The sequence below is a fragment of the Balaenoptera borealis genome, assembly GCF_965194805.1.
Source record: "Balaenoptera borealis genome assembly, chromosome: 19".
Taxonomy (NCBI): domain Eukaryota; kingdom Metazoa; phylum Chordata; class Mammalia; order Artiodactyla; family Balaenopteridae; genus Balaenoptera; species Balaenoptera borealis.
This window is the reverse complement of record NC_138878.1, coordinates 52666467-52690723: the sequence shown is the minus strand read 5'-3', so window position 1 is coordinate 52690723 and position 24257 is coordinate 52666467. Positions and strand designations below refer to the sequence as shown.

At 54.4% G+C, this 24257-nt stretch overlaps 2 protein-coding genes and 1 long non-coding RNA gene across 11 annotated transcripts; 2 read left to right on the top strand and 1 right to left on the bottom strand.

Moving 5' to 3' along the window:
• The first annotated feature begins 26 nt into the window (after window positions 1-26).
• On the top strand, window positions 27-10988 carry LOC309616786. 3 transcript variants are annotated; one of them, XR_014237592.1, is made up of 6 exons: window positions 27-205; window positions 515-1539; window positions 7050-7203; window positions 7903-7970; window positions 8661-8741; window positions 10662-10988. It is a non-coding gene; the product is annotated as an uncharacterized lncRNA (long non-coding RNA). The 3 variants fall into 3 exon arrangements; XR_014237591.1 differs by lacking the exons at window positions 7050-7203; window positions 7903-7970; window positions 8661-8741; XR_014237593.1 differs by lacking the exons at window positions 7050-7203; window positions 7903-7970; window positions 8661-8741; window positions 10662-10988 and adding an exon at window positions 3632-5425.
• Window positions 212-24228, bottom strand: GAPDHS (glyceraldehyde-3-phosphate dehydrogenase, spermatogenic). Of its 7 annotated transcripts, none has more exons than XM_082367787.1 (13): window positions 20798-24228; window positions 11125-11200; window positions 9849-10120; window positions 7161-7275; window positions 6321-6417; window positions 6037-6143; window positions 3120-3210; window positions 2920-3038; window positions 2438-2519; window positions 1997-2148; window positions 1671-1833; window positions 512-609; window positions 212-415 (listed from the first exon to the last, which is right to left on the bottom strand). In XM_082367787.1, exons 3-13 carry the CDS (start codon window positions 9913-9915, stop codon window positions 343-345), a joined length of 1164 nt encoding a protein of 387 aa, XP_082223913.1. In that variant the 5' UTR covers window positions 9916-10120; window positions 11125-11200; window positions 20798-24228; the 3' UTR covers window positions 212-342. The 7 variants fall into 7 exon arrangements, with proteins under 7 accessions (XP_082223913.1, XP_082223912.1, XP_082223915.1 ...); XM_082367786.1 differs by lacking the exon at window positions 20798-24228 and adding an exon at window positions 17441-17676; XM_082367789.1 differs by lacking the exon at window positions 9849-10120.
• On the top strand, window positions 14287-18076 carry SBSN (suprabasin). Its single transcript, XM_082367792.1, has 4 exons — window positions 14287-15338; window positions 16783-16848; window positions 16962-17006; window positions 17895-18076. The coding sequence occupies exons 1-4, from the start codon at window positions 14358-14360 to the stop codon at window positions 17916-17918; spliced, it is 1116 nt and encodes a 371-aa protein (XP_082223918.1). The 5' UTR covers window positions 14287-14357; the 3' UTR covers window positions 17919-18076.
• Window positions 24229-24257: the final 29 nt, after the last annotated feature.

The following is a 24257-nucleotide window of genomic DNA, read 5'->3' as shown; positions in this document are numbered from 1 at the left end:
AGTCCGCGGCGCGGTGCGCTAACGTCATCAGGCTCCGCCGCGGTGCCCGGGCGACCCGCGGGAGGCCGAGCCGGGGCCTGCGCGGTCCCGGGCCTGCGGGAGCCGCTTTCGGGGTCAGGGCGGGGGCTTAGCGAACGCGTGCGGGGTGGGCCTGGATCCCGGACCCGACCTCGCTGTGACCGGCGCAGAGACACGGGGCGCAGCTGTGAGCACTCTAGGTTTTTATTTCACCGTTGGCCCAGCGGCGCGGGCCCCTCTTTCCCCCGGGGGGGCCGAGGGCGGGGACGGGAGAGACGGGTACCGGTCCGGGAGCACTGGGAAACAGAGGCGGGCCAGTCTGCTTCACTTGTCTCGGCTGAACATGTAGCGGAGAAGGTCCACCACTCGGTGGCTGTAGCCATATTCGTTGTCGTACCTGGGGAGGGAGGGAGGGATGGAGGGGATTCAGGGGATCCCTCCCGACCACCCCCAGCCTCCCTTCACGTTCTCTGATCCCTTTCTTCCCCCTTACCAGGAAATGAGCTTCACGAAGTTGTCGTTGAGCGCGATGCCGGCCTTAGCATCAAAGATAGACGAATGGGTATCGCCAACAAAGTCCGTGGACACGACCTGGCGATCAGAATTTCAAAGATAAGCGTGGGTCGCAGAGCAGGGACCTCCAGGAGCTCAGGCTCGTGGAGCACACTGTCCATCCATTCATCTACAGTATTTGATGGAGCCCCACTCTGTCCAGCTTCTGGGGACAGGGTATGAGGAAGACAGATGGGGGCTTTTCAGGTAGGGGACTGGCCAAAGGATACAGACTGCAAACAGCCTCTGATGCTGCACCAACAGACATCTCTTCCTGGGAAAAATGCACGTGGAATGTGTCAGCGAGAGGCCCTCCCTGAGGGGAGGCAGTGAGCCTGGCTCTGGATGATTAGGAGGATCTGGTCAACTCCAGCCCTCAGCAGGGTCTCAGGTGGAAGGAAGTGCAGCACAAAGGCCCTGGGGGTTTGGCCCTAGCATGGTGGAAGGCCACAGGAAGGTTTTCAGCTCTGGGGGTGATGTGATCTGATTTCTTTAAGAGATCCTGGCAGCTGTGTGAGGGTGGACCTTCAGGAGCTAAAGCGGGGAGACAGCACCAAGGTGGACGGACAGAGCTGGCACTTCTGGGAGCAAAGAGACGCGATATCCATTCCTCACAGGGAAGGCATCTGGCTGTGGCCTGCCCCGAGCGAGTGTTGAGAAATGGGAGCCCTTGTCTTGTTCACTAAGCATGTACTGAGCACCTGCTATGTGCCAGGCCCTGGGAAGATGGCTGGAGCTATGGAAGTGAAAAACGAGGCCCAAAGTCTCTGTTGTCTTGGAGTGTACATGCTAGCAGGGCCAACAGTGACTATGAAATGACATTTCAGGTAAGGAAAAGGGTCACAAAAAGAACATTTCTCTGAGATGAGAGGTTGAAGTAGCGACTTGGAGAAGGTGAGGACAGACTATGTGGCCACCTGAGGGAAAAGCTTTCCAGACCAAAGGGGCAGCAAGTGCAAAGACTCTGAGGTAAGGGAGAGGTGACCTTCCCAGCCCTGCAGTTCCTATCTTGATACGCTGCAAACAACTCCTTGGCAAATGGAAAATCACGCTCCCTTCCCAGAGGGCTCTTCCCAGGGTCCCTTCTGCTCAGCCCCTACCTCATCCTCAGTGTAGGCAAGGATGCCAGCCATGGGCCCCTTGGCTGCTGCTTTTATGGCCTCCTTGATGTCTGAGTACGGGGTAGGCTGGGCCAGGCGGCAGGTCAGGTCCACAACAGACACGACTGGGGTTGGCACTCGGAACGCCATTCCCGTCAGCTTCCTGGAGAATCCCACATCAGGGGCGGGAGTCAGAACCCAGGGACTTCTCCATCATTTCCCCCTTGTCTCTGCTTTCCGCTCAGTAGACACCTCAAGGATTGGGGGCTAGTCCAGTCCTCCTGGGTTGCACCCCCCACCGTTGTTGCAGCTTCATGCCCTCATACCCTTGGAGGTCTGGGATGACTTTGCCCACGGCCTTGGCAGCCCCCGTGGAGGCCGGGATGATGTTCTGGTGGGCACCCCGTCCGTCTCGCCAGGCCTTCTTTGATGGCCCATCCACTGTCTTCTGGGTGGCAGTGTAGGAATGGACTGTGGTCTTGGGGAAGAAGAGGGCCGAGGTGAGGCCTTCTTGCTCCCAAGCTCCCATGCCTCTTTTTCCCAGGCGCAGGGTGGTGACCCAGGTGTGGAGGCTGGCGGGGCCTCCACCACCGTCACAGGAGGGGCACATGCAGGCAGGGTCCAGAGTTTAAAAGACTTCACCACTGGTGGGCTTCTCCTCCCCAAACCAGTCTCTCCCTGTTAACTCCACACACTAAGCGAGTATGGGAGGAAGAGGTACAGTTTCCCAGCCATGCCTCCTGCCCCAGCCCCCCTCCCCAACTCACCATCAGCCCTTCCACAATCCCAAATCGCTCGTGGATGACCTTGGCGAGGGGGGCCAGGCAGTTGGTGGTGCAGGATGCGTTGCTGAAACGGCCCGGGTGTGCAAGGCACTGTGAGGTGAGTCGCAGAGCCACCCCTCCACCCTTACCTCCTTTCAGGGTTTGCGCACAGGCTTGGTTTTGTGAAAAGTCAGGCTGGGGATGAGGGAGCATCGGGGATGCCGTCAGACCGAAGGAGGCACCAGAGGTGCAGCTGGGGGAAGCTCCCCAAGCATGTTCTCCGGGAGTCGTGCAGTTCTAACGGATGCTTTTAGGGTAACATGAACAAGATGGCTGTTAAGACTTTGGGGAGGAGAAGTGGACTGATGTGAAAAGAGCACCAGGGGCCGAGTGGGAGTGGGAGTGGGGAGGGTGAGTCGGATTCCTCCCCACCGCAGGCTGGCTTGTCCTTCAGGCACACGCTTCAGAACGTTGCTGCCCATTACCTGACAATTTTCATGGAGCCGGGGTTGTAGTCCTTTTCGTTCACCCCCATGACAAACATGGGTGCATCTGGAGAGGGCGCACAGATGACCACACGCAGGGCACCTGCCTCAAGGTGGGCCTAGGGAAGGTGCACAGGTGTCATGAGGTGCTTCAAGTGCCACACCCCCCAGGCAGCCCTGGGCACCTGTCCCCGACTTACTGTAGTTTCCTCTAAGGACAGGTACACGCCTGTGGCCTCCACCACAAAGGGGTTCCCGACGGACTTCCAGGGGATTTCTTTGGGCTGCTTGCTGTGGAGGGGCGGTAGCACCGTGAGTCAGTCTCTCGCCTTCATAGTCCATGGCCTTCACCATTTGAAAGGCTGACCAGACACCTTCCTGCCTGGCCGTCTGTTCCCCTCACCCCACACATCCCTAGCTGCCCCAGATGGGTCCGACCCTGCTGGTCTTGCCTCTCATCGCTAACCCCCCTAGTGGGCCACTTTTCTTGACTGTACCTGCTATGCCTGGGTACAAGCCGCCATCTCCCCAACTCAGGCCTCAAGCCCCGCCTGGGGGACCGTCTAGACTACTCCCAGCCAGGTCAGGCCCTTTCTACATATGCGGCCCAGGATGTAGACCCCAGGAGGGTGAGGCCTGCCCTACTGCTTCTGGCTTCAGTCCTGGCAACCTCATCACAGCCCTCCTAGCCCTTCTTCTCTTGACTACTCAGCTCCTGCAACAGGGATCCTGCTACCAGAGGCCAGGCAAGTGTCTGAAAACACACAGCACATCCAGAGAGCAGCTCCCAGGGGGCTGAAGCCTTGAGGCGGCCCTGGGGCTAGCAGTGGCTAGTGGTTTATATTGGAAAGGTAAAGGAGATTTTCTGTTTCTTGTTTTATCGATATACATTTTCCACTCGATATCAAACATTTGTGTCTGAAACATATTAAACATCTACTATTGCTGTTTTCTACTTGGCTTTAGCAAACAAACAATATATGGGTAAACTCTATACTAATCTTTTCCCTCAGTTTTTATCACAACTGCGGTATTTGCTTTTGTGATTGTTAGTGTCTGTCTCATCTAGAGCACTCCATGGCAGCAAGGCTGGGTCTGCTCCCTCCAGAGGGGTTCAGTCAATGTGTGTGGGTTTTTTTTATTAGCCATTCTACACATGTTTACTGAACACCTGCCATGTGCCTGTGTGCTGAGTGCTTTACCTGTATTGAACTCCTTTAACCCTGATGACCTGAGGTAAGTACTGTTATTACTGGCATTTTTCAGAAGAGCCAGGACAGAGGTGAAAAGAGTAGAGGCAGAGCTGCCTGGGAGCACAGGCAGGCCGGCCCTAGGGATGAATGAATGAGCGGCTTCCTCTCTTCTCCCTGGGCCACCACACATGGTTCTTCTTGCTCCCTGGTCATCTGTCAGGTCACACTTCATCATCTGACCCAAGTAGCTCTTCTCTGATGCCCCCCTCATTTCCTGCCTTCCAAGTTGGGGGAAGGGCACTTCAACAAATTCCTTTGTAGCAGTTGTTGAGCTGGCATGGGGGGCAGAGAGTTGGTGCCCCTGGAGACCCCAGCCCCTTCCCCTAGGCTGTCATGGGCCCTGCCTTCCTGCCCAGGGGCTTGTTTTGAGGATTCTGTTCATTCTTCAAGGAAGTACTGAGTCCACCCCGGGCCAGGGCCTGTGCCCGCGGGTGCCAGAGCAACAGTGGTGCCGCAGGCTGACAGGGCCCTCCTTGCAAGGAGGCTGCGTGAGCCCTTCCCGGCGCTCCCCACACGCCTCTGGCCGTGCTCCCTGCTATGGCTGTGGTGGGCATGCTCAGCATCCCTATCAGACACGTGAGGAAACAGGCTTTTGGGGAAGTTCATTGCCTTGCCCAGGGCCACCCGACTGGAAAGGGCGGAGCGGGGCAAAGTACACACCCAAGCAGTGCAGCTCGTGCTGATGATGGAGAGCAGTGGGGAAGGGGGAAGAGGTGCTGCAGTCACCAGGGAAGGTGGCACCTGGGCGGGGCACACACTGAGGGGGCGGCTGTGTGGGGACGGGGCAGCGCTGGGAAAATACCCCGGCTGGCGGCAACGATGGCGCCCAGGCTGAGGAAGGAAAGGACACAGTATGTCTGAGTAATGACTGCTCTGCTGGAATTTGGAATTGTTTTTGCTGTCATGATTTCAAATTTGGGTCAAGCAGCTTCTCCCATTCTCACTGACTCTCCAGTCCCCGCCTCCACCCATCCCTGACCACCTGACCACAAATAAACAGCGGGGCTGAGAGTGGACCTGCTGGGAGGAGTGCTGGGAAGGCTGCAGATCTTGCCTGGGGCTGGAGAGAGCTCACGAGTGTGCGTGTGTGTAAAATTGGAAATTGGAGGCAGCCCCAGGGCCGGCAGTGGCTGATAATTTACATTAGAAAGATAAAGTAGGTTTACTGTTTCCCATTTTATAAATTTTTAATTTTTTTGGTGTTTTGAAAATGTATTTGAATCTTATTAAACATCCAGCGTTACTGCTTTTGACTTGCAGATTCTAAACGTATCTTCCAATGAAGGAGGAGTATTTGTATCAGTGAGAGCTAGGTGAAGTGGGTTTTAAGAAAAGGTGCTGGCGCAGGGTCCCGGGAGGTTGGTGGCCAGTGTCGCTGAGGTGACAAGGGAAGGCTGGGGAACAGGGCATATAGTTGGTGGGAGGCCCTGTCAGCAGCTGGGATTGTATTTGTTGGGTGATGGGAAGCCACTGGAGGGTTTAAGTGGGGGAGTAACCAGGTCCAGTTGATGTTTTGAAAAGGTCTCTGTGGCTCCTATGTAGGAACTGAGTGGAAGCAGTTGGCTAGATGGTGATGCCATTTCCCGGGCAGGGAGATGAATAGATTTGAGGGTTGAAGGATAATCAAGAGTTGAGTTTTAGACAGGTTGAGCTGATATGCCTGAGAGAAAACACGCACATGTGTGTTAAATAAAAAAGTACTTTGAGTACAGTGGGCCCCCTCTCCAAACCAGTACCCAGAGGCATGTGCACACACAATTTGGGGGGTTATGAACCCCATGTGAGAGGCTGGGATCCCCTTCTAGTCACCTCTACATCCCCTGCATTAGTATGTTGCAGGCTTGCATAAGACAGCCGCCCTTACCACTGGAAGATGCTGATCTCATTGTTATCGACGACCAGCCTTCCATTCCTGTATTCCACGCTCCCCTTGTATCGGCCGTGGGTGGAGTCATACTTAAACATGTACACCTGCAGGAGACAGAATGGCTCCTAGACTTGGGGTGGACGGGGAGCGAGCATTGCCAGGGAGTCCCCACTTCAGTGAAGGTTCCACATGGCAGCTGGGAGCCTTCCACAGAGCTCCCCTGAACCCCTTCCCCACCCTGGTCCCACTCTCCCCGATCCTGCCCTTTGTCTGCTGCTCACCATGTATTCTGGGTCGATGAATGGATCGTTCACTGCTACCACCTTAACACCCTTCTCCAAGCAGGTACGCAGCACCAGGCGACCAATGCGTCCAAATCTGTCCAGGAACGAAAGCTGAGGGGGTTGTCCTCAGAATGCTCAGCCAGCACGCAGAGGAGGGGATGAGGGGGAAGGGGGTAACAGAGAAGAGTCCCACTCAAGGGGTCTGGGTGGGGAAGACGGCAGCCGTCCCTGTGCGGGCCAGCGTTGTCTTGCCCAGATGACCTCACCAGCCTGTTCACTGCTTTCTGCGCTTCCTCTGACCATCTGTCCTATACCCCTATTCCCAACCTTGTAGCTGGGTGGATCTTGTAGAACTTCAGGTCAGATTATATCTCTTGACCTGAAAACCTCCACCACTCTCTAACAGTAAAGCCAGGTCCAAACTCCTTACCACGGTCCGCCAGGCCCCTGCCAGCTTTCCGCTGCCCTCCCTCTTCTCCCTTGCTTGTGCCACACCAGCCATGCTGAATTCCTGCCCGTCCTTATTACACTGAGCTGCCACCTACGCCCCACAGCCATTGCTTGCTGCACAGTTGTCACTCAGGCCTTACTCCAGTGTCACCTCCCAGAGGCCTTCCCTGAGTTCCCCGGCTTAACACTGCCCTCTTCAGTCTTATGTACTTCCCGCCGGAATGTGAGCTCTCTGAAGGTGGAGCCCTGTTTACCTTATCCCTGTTGTTTTTCCAGGATGGGCAGAATGAAAGCATTGCTGAGACATGATGAAATGCTCCAGTTAGTGACTGAGGAGAGGCCGGGCCCTAAAGCTTCAGGAATGGGTCAGGGGCCGGGGCGACTCACCCATTGATGCCAACAGTCAGCTCCCGAACCACAGAAACCTTAGGTGCAGGAGGCGGAGGTGGTGGGACTTGCTCTTTGATTGGCTGGGGCTCCGGTGGGGGTGGTGCTCTGGTCACTGTTGGGAGTGGGGGAGGGGCAGTGGGCCGCACCATGACTGCGACAGAATGAGCCATCTTTGCCACCCAGAACCTGCTGCTGGCTCCTGGCCCTGAGTGGCCAACCATGTAGCCCCGTGTTTCCTAAACCGACCTGATCAACAGAATGAGCAGGGGGTGGGCTTGCTTTAAAATATCCATGCCAGGGCCTCTTCCCCGGAGATTCTAACTCAGTGGGTACATATTTTTAACAATTGCTTAGGGGTGATAGTCTCTGTGCCTCAGTTTCCTCCTCTGTAAAATGGAGATGATAATAGTACTTCTCTCAGAGGGTCACCGTGAGGATTAAATGAGTGATACATGTAGTGCTTATGATAGAGTCTAGGAAACGTTCCACGTACATTAATATTTCAAAGATCATTTCCCAAACTTGCCTGATAATCGATCTAGTCCAGTGGTCCCCAAACTGTTCTGGTAAGAATCACCGGGAGGCTGATTCCTAGGGAAATCTGACTCTGGGTTTGCACTGAGGCCCAGGAATCCTGTTTCCAACGAGGTGATTCTTACCCTCAGAGAAGTTTAGGAAACACAGGTCTATCGTAATATATGAAACAAATGGAAACCCATATCAGCTTCTGCCTCTCCAGACACACAGATCCGCACCTATGCTGCATCAAGAACACCTGTGCTTGAAGCTGTGCTACCTGAGCTACAGGTGAGGGCTTCAGGTAGGGAGGAGAAACGTGGTGGAGACAGCAGTCAGGGGCCTAGCTGGTAGAGGGTTTCAAGCTGGGGGTCAGGCCTGGATGTCAGCTCTGGCTCAGCCACCTGCCAGCTGAGTTGTCTTGAGCAAGTTAATGAAACTCTGGCCTGTTTCTTGATGTCACATCTGACCCGCCACCTGGGGGCTACTGTAAGGTCTCAGTGAGATCTCAAGGCCCAGTAGGTGCTGATTTTAATAGAGGGGAGAAGGTCTGACATGAAGTGTATTCGTGAGGAAAGGGAGAGGGAAGGGATTGGAGAGAGCCTGGAGGATGAAGGTAGGAGTTGCGCTTGGCACCAGAATCAAAGGCACCTTGGCGCGGGTGGGGATAGGAGCTGGGGGTCAGCCGACCTGTCTCTCTCCCTGGTCTCTCCAGGCTGCCACAGACCTTGTGGCGTGAGGCTGGGCTGTGCGTGTTTCCAGTACCACTACAAGTTCATAAAGGTATTAGTCAGTGTTTATTGGTGACCTTAAGAACGCTTGTTTTCCTGGGGGTTCTGTTTCTGCTCTCATGAAAAGGGGAGATCTGTCCATATGGGTGAAGAGTGGGGATCTGAGCCCACTCAGTGACCTTTCAAAAGAAAACCCAGGTGGTCCTTCTCTCACAACTTCCCCCAGCCTTCCCTTCTCCCTTCGCTCCAGGGTGGGGTACATGGGCTGGAGGAGAGCTGCTGTGCTGGGAAGGAAGAGCCCGGAGGAGCTTCAGTGATGAAGCCTCACCCGGTAGGTGAAACACTGGATCGGGCGCGCTCTCTACCAGTTACAATGACGCTCCCATTTCCTGGGTGCCACCAAGGGCTAGGTGCGGTGCCGAGCTCTTCACGTGCATCAGCTCATTGAATCCTGTGAGGTACGTGCTATATACCCACTTCGCAAAGGGGAAACCGAGGCCTGAGATCACTGAGCGAGTGATAAGCAGGGAGGGTTTTCAAGGCCCACAGCTGTTAACCTGCCTGCTGCTGCGTCTAGCAGAGTCTCCAGGACCCTGGAGCCCCGCCCAAGCCCCGCCCCACGCCGGCCACGCCCACCCCTGCGGTAATGAGGCCGCCGACTGCCTCGCCCGAGGCCAGGGAGGAGGCCGGGAGCGAATGGGGTGGCCCTCCGGAAGGCCTGGATTCGTCTGGCTGGAGCGTATGCGCGCACCTCTGGCCGGGGGAGGTAGGGCGAGCAGGGACCCCCCGAGTCCCAACTCCACTATTCCCGTGCTGAGACCCAGAAACGCGCTTTGTGTCCTCTTACATCTGGTGGCCGCCCTGTAAAATGGGGACACTAAACACTGGCCTCAGAGGTGGCTGTGAGGCTTCACTGAGCGCACACCTGTAAAGTGCTCGGCACCCGGCGCGCTCAAGTGTCCTCGCTTTGTGCGATCCAGGGAGGACAAAGTCCACCAATCCCCAAGCGGCTCTTTCGCAGCAGCGTCAATTTTATGTGAAACCTCGCTCGCCCAGGCGCTTCAACAACCAGCGGCCGTCCTCAGAGGCGTCCCCTCGTAAACCCGGCTCCGGCCTCCCTCCTGGCCTGTTTCTACCCTTCCACCGCGCTATTGGTGCAAAACCCAACCTGGGGGCAGGGGTCTTCGTCCCCTCCACCATTGCCATAGAAACCACTTTGCCGGCAAAGCCGGTGGTGAGGAGGGTGGGGCTGGAGGGAGCAAGGGCAGCTGCTCCGGATGGAAGAGCCCCGGCAGGCAAGGCCACCCCGCACCTCCTGCCCGGCTCCCGGTGGACACTACTGGTGCGCCGCTCGCCGGCAGGTACTCAGACCCGGCTACAGGAGCTCCCCGACCGCCCTTCCCTCCCCTCCCTGGGGGCACTCCGCCGCCTCCCTCACCTGGGCACGGCTGTCGCAGGAGCTGGACAACGGTGACATTGGTGAGGATGACGTCGCGTTTCGACATGGCCTCCTAAGGTTTCATGGCCCAGCCAGCTGCCTCGGCACCCGCCGCGATGTTACTGCGAGACGGGGGCTCGGGGGCTGGAGGAGCTGGAGCTTCTTGCCGTGACGTCACAGTCCAGTGACGTCACAAGAGGAGGCAGCGCGAAGGCCCCCTCCCAGTCGAGGCGTGTGGCCGTGTACCACCGTTCCAAGCCCACCCCTGGCGTCTAGAATGGAATCCAACATTTTACACTGGTCTTCAAAGCCCTTTCTCTGCTGTCTTCTTTCTTCTTTCTTCTCTTTGGGCACACTGGCTCCATGCCGTTCTGGACCCTCTTCTGGATAGTTACCCTAGCTATTTCTTTGTACCTGGAAGTCCTACCCAGGTCTTCCCTTGGCTGCCTCTTGGTTTCCCTCAGGTGCCACCCTTTAAGAGAGGCCCTCCTAACTCCACGTCTAAAGTTCTCTCCTTTCTCAGTCACTATCTGCCATCACCCCCACTCCCTCCGTCTACCCATCGTCCGGGAAGCCTTGTCTGACTTCCCATCCTGGGTTAAATATTCCAGTGTGCAAAACTGCTCTAGGGTTACAGTCTATATTTTCCACGCAGCATATGTCTCTCTAAAAATCATCCTGTTTATTCATTTGTTAGCTTGCCAATTGTCTCTGCCCGCTAGAGAGTGCTTGTCTGCCTTCCTCACTTTTTTTTTTTTAAATCAGTTTTTGTTTTTAATTAATTATTTAATTATTTAAATTTATTTATTTTAGGCTGCATTGGGTCTTCGTCGCTGCGCATGGGCTTTCTCTAGCTGCATCGAGCGGGGGCTACTCATTCTGGTGGCTTCTCTTGTTGCAGAGCACAGGCTCTAGGTGCGCGGGCTTCAGTAGTTGTGGCGCACGGGCTTAGTTGCTCCGCGGCACGTGGGATCTTCCTGGACCAGGGCTCGAACCCATGTCTCCTGCATTGGCAGGTGGATTCTTAACCACTGCGCCACCAGGGAAGCCCATGCCTTCCTCACTTTTATACCTGTTGACTAGAAGAATGTTTGGCACTTGAAAGGTACTCCCTCAATAAATAATACCAGAATGAATGAATCAATGTCACCTCCTGAGGTTTCTTCAGATCCCCAGTCTTAGAGCAACCCCCAAGTCCTATCCTCTCACAGCACTCTGTTCTTTTCCTTATGGTTTTTCATGTAGTTTTCCATGATCTAGTTACTGACTTACTTACTTGTTCATTGTCTCCCCGTTGGGCCCATTCTTTTCTGTTTTGTTCACCACTGGTCCTCCAGCTCCTAGAACTGTGCCTGACACAAAGCAGGCTTTCAGTAAACATTAGGGGAAGAACAAATAGACAGATGGCTCCCGTCCCCCAAAGCATGGGAGGTGGGGGCTTGCTTGCACACCTGTGACTCACAGGCAGGCACCTTCACCTGCAGGGCCGGTTGACACACAGCTGTGACCAAGATTTAGGGGCTGTGAGGTTTAGGCCAGGAAGGAGTCATCATCCCAGAGAGAGGTGTGGAAGCGAGAAGGGGCAGAATGACATAACCTCTTCTTTCCCCAGACCTCCATGAGAACTGAGTTTGCTAAGCACCTGCCATGGCACAGAGTAAGGGTGAAGCCCTCCTGCTTGGATGGCCCGGGAAAGGTGGAACTGAAAATGAATTGAGTGTACAGCTGGGGAGATTTCAATGAACCAAGACCAAAAAAACAGAACAAAGGGGGACAAATTTAACATGTATAATCAAGATGGTGGAAAAGCGTACACAAATAAAACCAGGACTGAAAAGAGATCAATTTGGTACGGCTTTACAAGAATAGATATGAAAAGCTAGATGCAATTAAAATTTTCTTAGAAAATATGAGGGATCAAAACTGGTACAAAAAGAAATGGCAAATCTGAGTAGGCCAATAACAAGAGGAGAACCAAGGAGTTAAGATGTATCTTCCCAAAGGCTGATTCAGATCCCGATGATTTTATGGGCAAGATTTGCTGAAGCATAGGGAACAAATATTTGCCATTCTACAGGACCTGCTGCAGAGCCTAAGCAGAGCTGGGAAGCCAAGTAGCAGCTCCTGTGCTGAGAGGCTGTGGGTAGGGCACGTGCTCTGAGGCCCTGTGGAGCAGCAAGCACACTGTGTATGCGCACATCGCATATTGCATGCTTGGTGGGAGTGCTTTGGGGGCGCTGTGGTAGCTCAGCTACTGAAACCTCCTCTATTCACTCTAGGAAACAGCACAGCCACGTTACTAAAACCAGCAGAGAAAGGACAACTCCAGGCTAATCTCACGTACGGAGATAGATGCCAAAGTCCTGAATCAAATAGTGGCAAATGGGAATGAAGCACTGAGGAGAGGGACCGAGGCTGATGGAAGATGGTAGGGTGGGGCAGAGAGAGAGAGGTGGAAAAGAGAAATGGAGTACATTTCGAAGGAGAAATCCCACCTCTCAATCTCGGGGCGGATTAGGATTCTGAAGCTCACCCTTCCCTACCCAGCAATCTCCCGGCATGGGAAACTCCCTCATTCAGGTGCTGGACAAGGGCAGGAAAGCTACACCTGAGGTTGCCCAGAGATTTGACTTTGTCCCTGGACCGTGAAACTGGGAAACAGATTTGGTGAGCTCAAGCTTGGAGAGGTGGCACAATTAGTCACCCTCTGTAGGCAGAACCTAGAGATGGCAGAAGCTTCTGGGTCTCTGGGTCTGGGAGGCCTGATTCTGGGTGGAGCCAAGTGTCCAGGATCTGGGATGGAACCCTGGGTCCTCCAAGGGGAGTGGGCCTTGTCACCCTTGTTTGAGCAAAACCTGAAAACATGTGCAGCTTCTTGTCACACCTGGGCACCCACACATATAACTCTGCCATCCCCACTTGCTCACACCCTACACATTCCTTTGTGCCTGGCCTTCCCACCAGCAATCCCACCTTCACCCCCTCTCCCAGGCTCTCCTCTTGGCACTCAAACCCAAATATCTTTTACCCCTGCACCCAACTGTACCCACCCACTGGCCCCCATCCTTCTGGTCTCAGGCTCCCTCTGAACTAGCTCTACAGACCTACCAACGACAGACCTACCAACCACCCCCTGCCCTTCCCTCTGATGTCCCTCTCCACGCATAGGCCAAACTCTTAGCTCTTTCCCTCTCCAACCCTTGCCAATATGTCAACACTTGAGGCTTCAGGTTGGGACTTAGGAGGCCTCAGGGGGAGGAGGGCAGGAGGGATGAGCTCCTGGCCCTCAGCCCAGGTTCTGGCTGACAGTCTTCTGCTGCCCTGGGTCTTCAGCCCCTCCCCATGACTGCCTCAACTGGCTTTTCAGGAGACACTGCGTCCTGCCCCTGCTCATGGCAGTCAGCCCCCTGCCCTTGCCCAAGGGCTGGGAGGTAGGACAAGAATGTGATCCTGGCTCCAAAATCTGCAACCCTCAACAAGGGACCTTATGCTGCTCTGGGGATACAGGCAACCTTCCCTCCAGCACCCTCTGAGACTCAGGTTCAGGCCTGGACTCTCTTCCCCTGGCGTCTTCTAATCCATCCATCTGTTCAAATATTTACTGAACCCCAGGCAATGTTCTTGAAGCTGGGGATGTGACAATGATCAATACAGACAAAGGCCCTCTGGAAGTTTACTATCTGATAGGTGAGACAGACAATAAAATAAGATAATTTCAGATTGTGGTAAGAGCTATAAAAACTAAAGGATGATATTACAGAGTATAGCTGTGGGACGGCCAGGGAAGGGTTTTTTTGGGAAGGTGACATTTGAGCCAAGAAGAGAGTGAGGAGGAAACCACCTTGTGAAGATCTGACTTCTGCATTCCAGGCAGAGAGAACAGCAGGTGCAAAGGCCATGAGGCAGGAATGAGCTTGGTGTGTTTGAGGACCAGGGAGAAGACCCGTGTGGCCGGAGCATAAGAAGTGTGGGCGTTGGGGGTCAACAAGAACAACAGGAACAAGGTCTGATGATTCCCTCAACTCCCCGGAGTTGCTCCCCACCCCCTGACTGTGCCTCCCATCTTTCCAGACTCTTGCTGCTGGGGAAACTGGATCCTTAGGTCCCCCGAGAGGAGTGAAGATGCTGAAGAACCAGGCCTGGGTCCCAGGGATGGTGGGTGCCTGAAGGTGTGGTTGGGAGAAAGGAGGCCTGGATAGTCGGTGAGGAATAAAAAGAGGAAGTGATTGGAAGGGCAGACATCTGGGCTCTAGGGTGGAGGGCCTGAGCTGGGCAAGGAGCAAAGATGCCATGTGAGTCTTCTCCATTCATGACTCACCCACTCTTCCTCCTACTCGTCATTGCTCAACCCCAAATCTCCCTGGGAAATACCTCCCTGACTGGGGATCAAGTCAGTGCCTCACAGGGTAATTGAGTCATGAGGGGTGGAGAAGAGGAAAGGAAGCAGAGGATAAATAGTAGCTTTGCCTCCCTGGCTCCTCTCTGCATCGTCCCCACTTTCCCAACAACATGCATCTTGCCAGTTTGCTCAGCTCCTGCTCCCTCTTGCTGCTGTTGGGGCCCTTGCCTGGATGGGCGGCCAATGCTGAGCCCGTTAAGAAGGTCACTGAAGGGATCAGCCAAGGGCTGAGCAATGCAGAAGGAGAGGTGGGCAAGGCCTTGGAAGGCATCAATAATGGAATCCCTCAAGCTGGAAGGGAGAAAGTTTTTAATGGACTCAACAGTGTGGGGAGCCAGGCCGGTAAGGAGCTGGACAAGGGCGTCCAGGGGCTCAACCGCAGCCTGGACAAGGTAGCCCATGGAATCAACAATGTCGCCGGACAAGCAGGAAAGGGAGCAGAGAAGTTTGTCCAAGGAGTCAACAATGCTACTAGACAGGTTGGGAAGGAGGCAAACAAAGTGATTCAGGGGGTCCACCATGCCGGGAAAGAGGGAGAAAAAATAGTCCAAGGGGTCCGTCATGGAGTTAATCAGACTGGAAAGGAGGTGGAAAAGTTTGGCCAGGGGGTCCACCATGCTGCAGGGCAGGCTGGGAAAGAGGGAGAAAAAATAGTCCAGGGGGTCCATCATGGAGTTAATCAGACTGGAAAGGAGGTGGAAAAGTTTGGCCAGGGGGTCCACCATGCTGCAGGGCAGGCTGGGAAAGAGGGAGAAAAAATAGTCCAGGGGGTCCATCATGGAGTTAATCAGGCTGGAAAGGAGACGGGAAGGTTTGGCCAGGGCACCCACCATGCTGCTGAACAGGCTGGAAAGGAGGCTGGCAAAGTGGTCCAAGGGGTCCACGATGGGGTCAACCAGGCCGGAAAGGAGGCAGAGAAATTTGGCCACGAGGTCAGCCACGCTGCTGGTCAGGCTGGAAAGGAAGTGGAGAAACTTGGCCAAGGTGTCCACCACGCTGCTGGCCAGGCCGGGAAGGAGGAGGACGGGTTGCATCAGGCTGTTCATATTGGGACCAACGAAGCCGGCAAGGAAGCCAACAAGCTGCTGAATGTAGGTGAACAGGGGTGGGGAAGTGGGGAGAAGGGTGTTGGGGGAGGGAGAGGTTAAACCCTTGGGACATTTGGGGCGCCCAGGTCCCTATCATTTGGTGAAAGAAGCTTGGGCAGCTATGTAACTGTGTCCTCCTTCTCCCTTGCCATCTCCCTTACAAAGGAGCTGGTGGTCAGCTGGTCAGAAAGATTAAGCCATCTTATCTGCAAAGCCCTGTATCAGAGAATGTGAATGGGACCCAGCCCCACCTTCAGGGAGCTGCCCCCTAGTTAAGGAGATCTAAAGGGAGGAACACGAAGCCTCTCCTGGGGAACAGGAAGCAGTTACTGAGGCCAAGATCTATTACAGCGCGAAGAGAATGAGTGTTGAGAAAACCCAGAGCATCAACTTGAGCTTGAGGAATAGCTTTGGGAGAAAAGCCCTGTTCTGTTTAATTTTCATAACAAGCCTCTGAGGTAGTCAGGGTGAAGATGCTGACTCCCTGATTCTCAGGTAAGGAAACGGAAGCTCAGCGAGGTTTAAGGGATTTGCCAAGGTCATGAGGCTAGCACACAGCTCTGGCGGATCACAAGTCGGGGTTCCTTCTCTTCCTCCACACCGCCCCATCAGAGGAGGCCTTCTGGAGGATATCTGATCCCCACTTACATAGGGGGAATAGATACCGGAGCCCAGGAGAGGCAAGCAGCACCACGCACAGCATAACAGGCTCCAAGGAGGAACAGGAGAAGGCTGACTCCTGCCTGCCCCAGGTCCCCACTCCCCACTCTCCACGAGGACTCTTTGGGACACCACCTTGAGGACTGGCCCAGGCCTCAAAGCCCATAGCTACATGGGCTACCAGCCACGGAACCAGAGATGCGTGGGTGGGGAGGAAGGAATGATGTAGAAAGTGTGCAGGGTAAAGGAGAGGGCTCTGAGTCAGACGCCAGGATTCACCAAGCAGAGACCAAGAGAGGGCTGTTTGCTTGGGGATTTGAGGTGGGCAGCAGCAGTGCAGCGGGGGAGACACTGCTGAGTGGGGAGAGGATTAAGGACAGGCATTCACCCGAGTTAGGGATCAGGTTAGCGTGTGTGTAGAAGGGGCAGCTTTGAAGTCAGGGCTGAGGTTAAACTATGGTCCTGGTATTTGCGTGGCTTCTCTGGGTTCCCTTTCCAGTAGGGCCCCTTCTCAGTGACTGAGAACATCTCATTAACTGAAAGAAAAGGGAATTGAGGGAAGACTAATCAGTAGGGGCAGACATTCTTCCTGGCTTCTCCTCCCATCTCTCACAGAATTCCCACAGCAACATAGGTTACCTTTCTGGATAGTGAGGGGCAGGGGGTTAGCCTATGCCTTCTGCCCCAGCCCCGGTCACCCTAGGGGAAGCTGGCCACTGGGGAAAAGGAACTTGGGAGACCCTTAGGGTCTGGGGGTTTGTAATGACAGCCTGGGCTTCATCCACAGGACAATCATCAAAACAGACTCACTGACCAGCCAAGAGTGGCTGCAACCACAACCATAACATCTGGAGTAAGTCTCGCGAGCACAGGGTGGGTGGGGGTGGGGGCGGTGGCGTGGAGGCTCTCCTAGGAGGGTTGGTGGGACAGATGCTGGGGGCTAACCCTCTTGTCCTTGAATTTCAGGCTTTGGTCAACAAGCCCTTCATTGACCTTTCAGTTCTGTGGAAGGTGAGTGCCCACGTGGTTTCTACTTCCTACTTGGGAGATGCTCTTACATCCTCTTCCCGTTGCCTGTTCACTGACAACTGCACTGTGGACAGACACTCAGCCTCTGCAGACACCATCCAACCCATTTTCCAACTCTGGTTTTCCTTTCCTCACTGCTCTTTGCCCTTCACATCCTGCTTTCATCTTTTGGGCGCTTTCCATTCCCACTGAGGCAGAAAAGTCCTCCAGGGACCTGTGTACATCTAGGAGCCAGGAAGGGAGGGGCTGCTGAAACCCTCCCCTCTGTGTGCCTGTCCCCTCTCCTCGGCATCTCCCGTCAGACTCCCTCCCTATTCTGTGCATCCCTCCGCTGCCCTGTCCCTGCTGCCTTGTGGCAACATGCTGGGTGGCGGGAACCTGTAGCTCTGTCCTCTCCCTGCTTGACAGCAACCTACCTGCCCGGCCAGCCCAGGATAAAGGTTCCTGTGGGATGCTGGTCCTCCCTCTGGGCTCAAAGGAAAGTCCTAGCTCTTCTCTTTGCATTTAGTACATTCAGACGCCTGAGCCTGGGGCAAAAGGGTGAGGGTGTGTAACAGCCCTAAGACTGTGCCTGGAACCCAAAGGCACACCCTTGTTTATTCCCGGGCTGTGGAGGCGGCAGGGGATCCTCTCAGGCAAAACACACGAGGCTTCTCTGTCCCTACAGAGGCCCCTGGCACCTCTGCCTGGGAGGACTGTCTCCCTATTCTTCCTGAATCTAGGTGCCGCCTTCCTTATATTATTCCCCAGACGCAAGCAATTCCGGAGCTAGAGTAGTCAGTCTCCCTCCCATCTCTCTAGGGTGCAAGAGGGTAGAGGTCTTGCGACTGTGCGCCCTACATCCACTCCCTCTCTCCTTCTCTCTTCCAGACCGTCATCAGCATCATTCCCTAAACTGATGAACTGGCCTTGTTGAACAGACTGACATTCCTGTTGTCATATCAGCTGAAATGACCTGAAGGAGCCGGGGAGAAGTAGGAGGATAGATTTCTGGAGTCCCTTAAGGGGGCTGTACTGAGATTTGTGGATAAATACAACACACTGTACTCTCATCATGGTCCACTGTGCTCCCTCAGGAGGGATCCGTGGAGGGGAGGCTTGTCTTTTCTCCTCTTACTTCTTCACCGGAGAAGCTGGGGGGTCCGATGCACAGGATGGGTTGAGCTGGAGATTTCAGGCTGATCCGATGGAAGAGGGCCATTACAGGGACAAGCCATGCTTCACTAGTGCAAAATTCATGCTCAGCACTGGGAGGAAATTCGTGCAGGGAAAGCCCCTCCAGGCCAGTAGTGGGGGCAGAAGCACCAGGGAAAAAGTGGCAGGAACCTTGGTGAAGCCCAAGGGGGTAGCATCCTCATTCAGGAGTGTGGCACCAAAGGAATATCAACAGTAACTTGTGTGTATTGCGCAATCAAGGCGTGCGAGGCTCCCTGCGCTTTACCTGCATGACCTCACTGAATCCTCCCAACCATCCAGTTAGGTAAGAGGTACTGCTATTGCCCCATGTTATACAAAATCACATGGAGGCTTACGCAAGTTAAGAAACATGACTAAGAACACACAATAAGTGGAGGGAGAAACAGCCTAAGGGCTACCAAGGATATTCTAAAAACGAAGAGGTCTCTCTCCTGTTTAGTATCAGGAGACTCAGTGAATAGGAGAGAGGAAAGAGGTACATGTGGGAGATCCTCTCTTGGGGACGAGGGCCAAAGGCTCAGGGGGGAAGCCACTCTGATGACAGGAGGCCTCTTTACAAGGACAGGAATAGTGACACAGAAGGCCCAGCTCAAAGCCCGGACCATTGATGATAGCAACTACGACATACTGAGCACTTCGTAGTTTCCAGGTACTGTGTGAAGGGCTGTTCACACTCTGTAACCATTTAAGCCTCCCACAACCCAAAGGCAGAAGTTCCCTTATCATCCCCATTGTATGGATGAGGAAACTAAGGCTCAGAGGGGCCAGGGCACTTGCTGGGGGCGGGGGGGGGGGGCAACCCAGGAGAAAGCAGCAGGCCTGTCTCTTGCCAGAACCTGACCTTGCACAGTCGCCTATGACGTCTCTAGAACACTTGCCAAGCACGGGCCTGAGCGCTGGGAGACCTACATTCCAGTCAGAACCGTGCGCCTGTAGGCCGCATCCTTCCCCTCCAGGGGCCACCATTTCCTCCCATATAAAGGGGGGTGGGTGTCTGCAGGAGAGGACTGCAAACATGGCTTCCAGCTCCAAAATTCCATCAACCGTGGGACCGGACATAAGAGACAGTGTTCTTGCCCTTGGGGAGTTTACAGGCTTTGTGGGGAGATGAGGTATATAGACAGAACATGAAAACAAATACAAAGCGATGCATCAATAAGGACTAAATGACACACCAGGGAGGGGAGGGGCCTAATGTGCACAGTAAAGGTGATGTTCCTGGCACTTTATGTTCTCCTTGTTTTAACTTATCTGTAGAATACCACCATTTTTTAAAAGTTTTATTTTTGTTTTTAAATTTATTTTTTACTTTATTTTTTTCCCCCCTTTTTGGCTGCGCTGTGTGGCTTGTGGGGTCTTAGTTCCCTGACCAGGGATTGAACCCGTGCCCCCTGCAGTGGAAGCGCTGAGTCCTAACCACTGGACTGCCAGGGAAGTCCCCAGAATACCACCATTTTAATCACATATGTTGCTTCTCTCCCCTGGCAATATTTTACTGCAAAGATGAAAGAATTTCACAGTGGATACCTGCATACCCGCCACTAAGATTCCACCACTAGCACATGACTACGCTTGCTTTATCGCCCTTCCACTCATCACACACCTAGCCATCTAGCCACGTACCGATACATTTTTGACGTATTTCCTAGTAAATCGTAGACCTTTGTTTCATGCATTTCAAGAAACAGAAGCGTTCATTCGTACCACACATTTCCTGAGGGTCTACTCTGTGCTGGACATCGTTTCGCCTGGACTGGAGGAGTCCCTTCCGAGAAGGGAATTGTTCTTTCAGAAAGTAAAAGCTGGGCTTCCCTGGTGGCGCAGTGGTTGAGAATCTGCCTGCCAATGCAGGGGACACGGGTTCGAGCCCTGGTCTGGGAAGATCCCACATGCCACCTGCGCGCCTGGAGCCTGTGCTCCACAAGAGGAGAGGCCGCGATAGTGAGAGGCCAGCGCACCGCGATGAAGAGTGGCCCCCGCTTGCCACAACTAGAGAAAGCCCTCGCACAGAAATGAAGACCCAACACAGCCAAAAATAAATAAATTAATTTAAAATAATAATAATAATAATAATAAAAAAGAGGAGAGGCCGTGATAGTGAGAGGCCCGTGCACCGCGATGAAGAGTGGCCCCCGCTTGCCACAACTGGAGAAAGCCCTCGCACAGAAACGAAGACCCTACACAGCCATAAATAAATAAAAATTAAAAAAAAAAAAAAGAAAGTAAAAGCTCTCATTGATTTTACTTGTATGCCCAATTTCTTGCTTGGTTGGGGGTCCTGAAAGTGCCAAAGAGATATAGGATAATCAGTATGTGCTGGGGGTCAATCCTGGGAGGCTTCTGGAAGAGAAGAGCCGAGCCAGAACTTAAAGGTGAAAGCGGCACGGCTCAGTCCTGCCTTGAGGCCTGGGGGGCTGCTTCGTCTGCTAAGAGTGTCCTCCCTGCCTCTATGCCTCTATGTGCCCCCCCTCCCCGAACCTCACCCAACCTGAACCTAGGGACGCCTCTGTTACTCTCTCATGGCACGCTGATACCGGTCTTCACAGTGCTGCGACAAGCTGTAATTATATACTTACCTGTTTCATGTCCATTCTCCCCCTAGACTAAGAGGTTCCAGAGGAGGGGTCGAGGCCGGGTACAAATGTCTGGCAACTAGTAGAGGGGCGCCTACTTGCTCGAGCGGACTTGGGAAAGGCCTTGGAATAAGTGTGAGCAAGAACCTGGCACCTGGGCCAGACAGGGAGAGCCAGGCGAGGGAGTGAGAGAGAGAGGAGGGCAGTTTCTGCAGTTGTGCAAGAACAGGGAGAGGAGTCTGGGCGGGACCCTCACAGCCATCTTTTATTGGGTGTTCACTCTGGGCTAAGCACTTACAGACATGACTCATTCACCCTCACAACCTCCCCCGAGGTAGGTCCCACGATTACCCCCTTCGACATGATGAAGCTGAGGCTCAGAGAAGGGAGAGAGTTGAGGGAAGCCACCCAGCTAGTAAGCAGTGATGGCCAGCTCCTTGTCCAGAGCACCTCCCTGCTGGGGGCCTCTGCTGGTGGGGCGGCCGGCTTCCCCATGACCCTGGGGTGGGGGAGGGGCTACTTCAAAATAAGTCCCCTTTACCAAGTTCAGTCTGACCCCTTTACCTGGGTCAGATTCTGACAGCTCCATTTTTTCCCCCCCATTTTTATTTATTTATTTATTTTTGGCTGCGTTGGGTCTTCGTTGCTGCGCGCGGGCTTTCTCTAGTTGCGGCGAGCGCGGGCTACTCTTCGCTGTGGTGTGCGGGCTTCTCATTGCGGTGGCTTCTCTTGTTGCGGAGCACGGGCTCCAGGCACGTGGGCTTCAGTAGTTGTGGCATGTGGGCTCAGTAGTTGTGGCGCGCGGGCTCTAGAGCGCAGGCTCAGTAGTTGTGGCGCCCGGGCTTAGTTGCTCCGCGGCATGTGGGACCTTCCCGGACCAGGGCTCAAACCCATGTCCCCTGCACTGGCAGGCGGGTTCTTAACCACTGCCCTCGCCCCCGTGATGAGCCACCAGGGAAGTCCTGACAGCTCCATTTTACCATGATCTTGTATATGATTTTGTATGTTTGTTTAACAGCTCTAGGCCTCAGTTACCTTATCAGTTACCTTATCTGTAACATGGGAATAATATTTATCTCTCAAGGTTATAGTGAGGACTAAATGAGATCATGCATGTGAAAGCACCTAGTCTTCTGTTTGGTTCACAACAGGTATTTAATAAATATGCCTTAAGACTGATTTGAGGTGACCCCTCAGGTCCAGGGATGTCTGAGGGTAGTTTTTCCCAGAAGGTAGAACATGGGACTGCTGGTGGCATGGGAGAATTTAGGTGGTTCGTGAACATGGCTTTGAATAAGTCTGAATCACACAGTGAGAAACTTACTCTTTTCTTAATTCTCTTTGAAGCTTTCTGATTAGGTAAAGAGAAAGACTCCATCTCTGTGCTGTTGTGCCTGGAACACCTCTCTCATACTTGCTAATCTCCCTTTTTAACAAAGAGGGTACAGGAGCTGCCGCCAGCTATAACGTAATACAATTGTTGGCTTCTCACTTTGTTTTTCTGGTTCTTTCTATCTATGGGCCAGTGAGCCTGGCTTTCCACTTAGAGTGGTGATATAAAGTATTCTCTTAAAATATACTTAAGAAAGTGAGCTGGCTTAAAGAAAAATATCAGTAACAGAGAAGGGAGAGGGCAGCTCTACACCATGGTAAGGGTGTCCCACGAAGGAAGTGTGGGAAGGAGTCTTGGAGTCAGTGAGCGTGCACCTCCTGCCCTGGGGTCCTGCCCCGTGGGAATGGGAAGCAGCAGGCTCAGGGGGCTGGGATGTCCATCACCAACCCCGGAGGCCTCAGATTTCCTCCTGCTCTCTGCCCCTTACATGGCCCCGGAGCAAAATCCAAACTAATTCTATCCAGAGAAGAATGAGGGTTTCGAAAAGCAGGGGAAGCTCTGAGACACGGAGATGACAGGATACGCTGGAAGCCAGGCTCAGGAATGAGACAGGCTGGGCTTATCTTTGCCTCTACCGCATACTCACCATGTCCTCTCTGAGCCCCAAGTTCTCTGTCCCTAAATGTGGTGCCTGCTTCTCCACTCCCAGGAACCCCAGGTCCTCCCACTCGGCACTGCCTTGGGTCACTGGGACTCATCGCTGAGTCAACCCATGGGGAGGCAAGAGGCTCTGGATTCAGGGAGGCCACGGGCCCCGGGGTGGGGGACGATCTCGCCCATGGGCTTGAGGAAGCGGCCCATGCTCTTGGAAACACTGGGAGTGAGGCTGGCAGACAGGCCGAGAGTAAGACCGATTCTCCCAGGGCTGTCTGAGCCTAAAAGTGCTTAGTCCGGTGCTGGGCACATAGAAAGCCCTGGATAAACTGCAGCTACAACGATGATGATGAGTTTTGTTGTTATTACCGCCACCACTATTAGCATCATTAAAGAGTCAGCGACGGAATAACAAGGAGCTGGGAAGGAGCAGCGGAGGACAGACAGGGACTGTGTTTCCATCGTGAGAAGTGACGGATGTTACAAGCTGGGGGGAAGGTGTTGGCGTGTAGCGAGAGGCTGACGGAGAGACGCTGGGAAAGGCAGATAGAAACCGGCCCCTCCTAACTCGGCAATGAGTCCCAGCGACACAAGGCAGTGCCAAGTGGGAGGACCTGGGGTTCCTGGGAGTGGAGAAGCAGCCTCGCTCGCTGAGCAACGATGAGACCTCGGGAGGCTGCCCGAGTTCTGCATCCTGAGCTGGGCCCAGGGGAGAGGGCCACTGGCTGACCCGGGGCTCCTGCCCCTGTGCTGACCCCTCCTCCCTTGCCAATGCCACTCTGGCCCCTCTGGGAGGGGCTGGGGGCAGCAGTGGGGTGCGCTGGTGTAGTCCCAGCGCTCACGGCAGGCCGTGAGCTCACACACATGCCCCCACCAGGCCTGATAAACAGGCTGGGTGCCTGGGTCAGCAGCTCCCTCCCTAGGTCTTCCCTTGCCCCCTCATTCCCTAGGGGTGGCCCGCCTGCCCAGCTCCCCTGCTCCACACCCAGCTTTCTCAGCCCAGAGCAGCCGGGATGCTGAGACGCCCCGATGACCCCTCTCAGGGTCGCGGCCACTTCCTTCCCCGACAGACGCCTGGCGTCCCCACTGAGGGCGGTCTCCCGGGTCCCGGGCTCTCTGTGGCTGGAAGGTGTGGAAGTGTGAGGCAGTCACCTTTAGGTGGCAGTATGGGAGGGGACAGAGATGGGAGAGACAAAGGCCGATGGAAAAGGAGAGGAAGGCTGAGGAAGGGCACCTGCCGCCCATTCTGGCGTCCCCGACCCAGGCTGGCTTACACCTAGGGTGGGTCCTATCCCGCTGGGTTCCCTACCCTCGCCTCCCTGATGAGGTCCATCCTGATTCCTCTCTCCGAAGTCTCCCCCCACCCCGCCACCTCTAGGAGACACTACCAGCCTATCTCCTCAGATGCCCACCCCCCTACCCTGTGCCCCAAACTCCTGGGGCTGGGAAATGGGAACACTTTGGCACCGGTCTCAT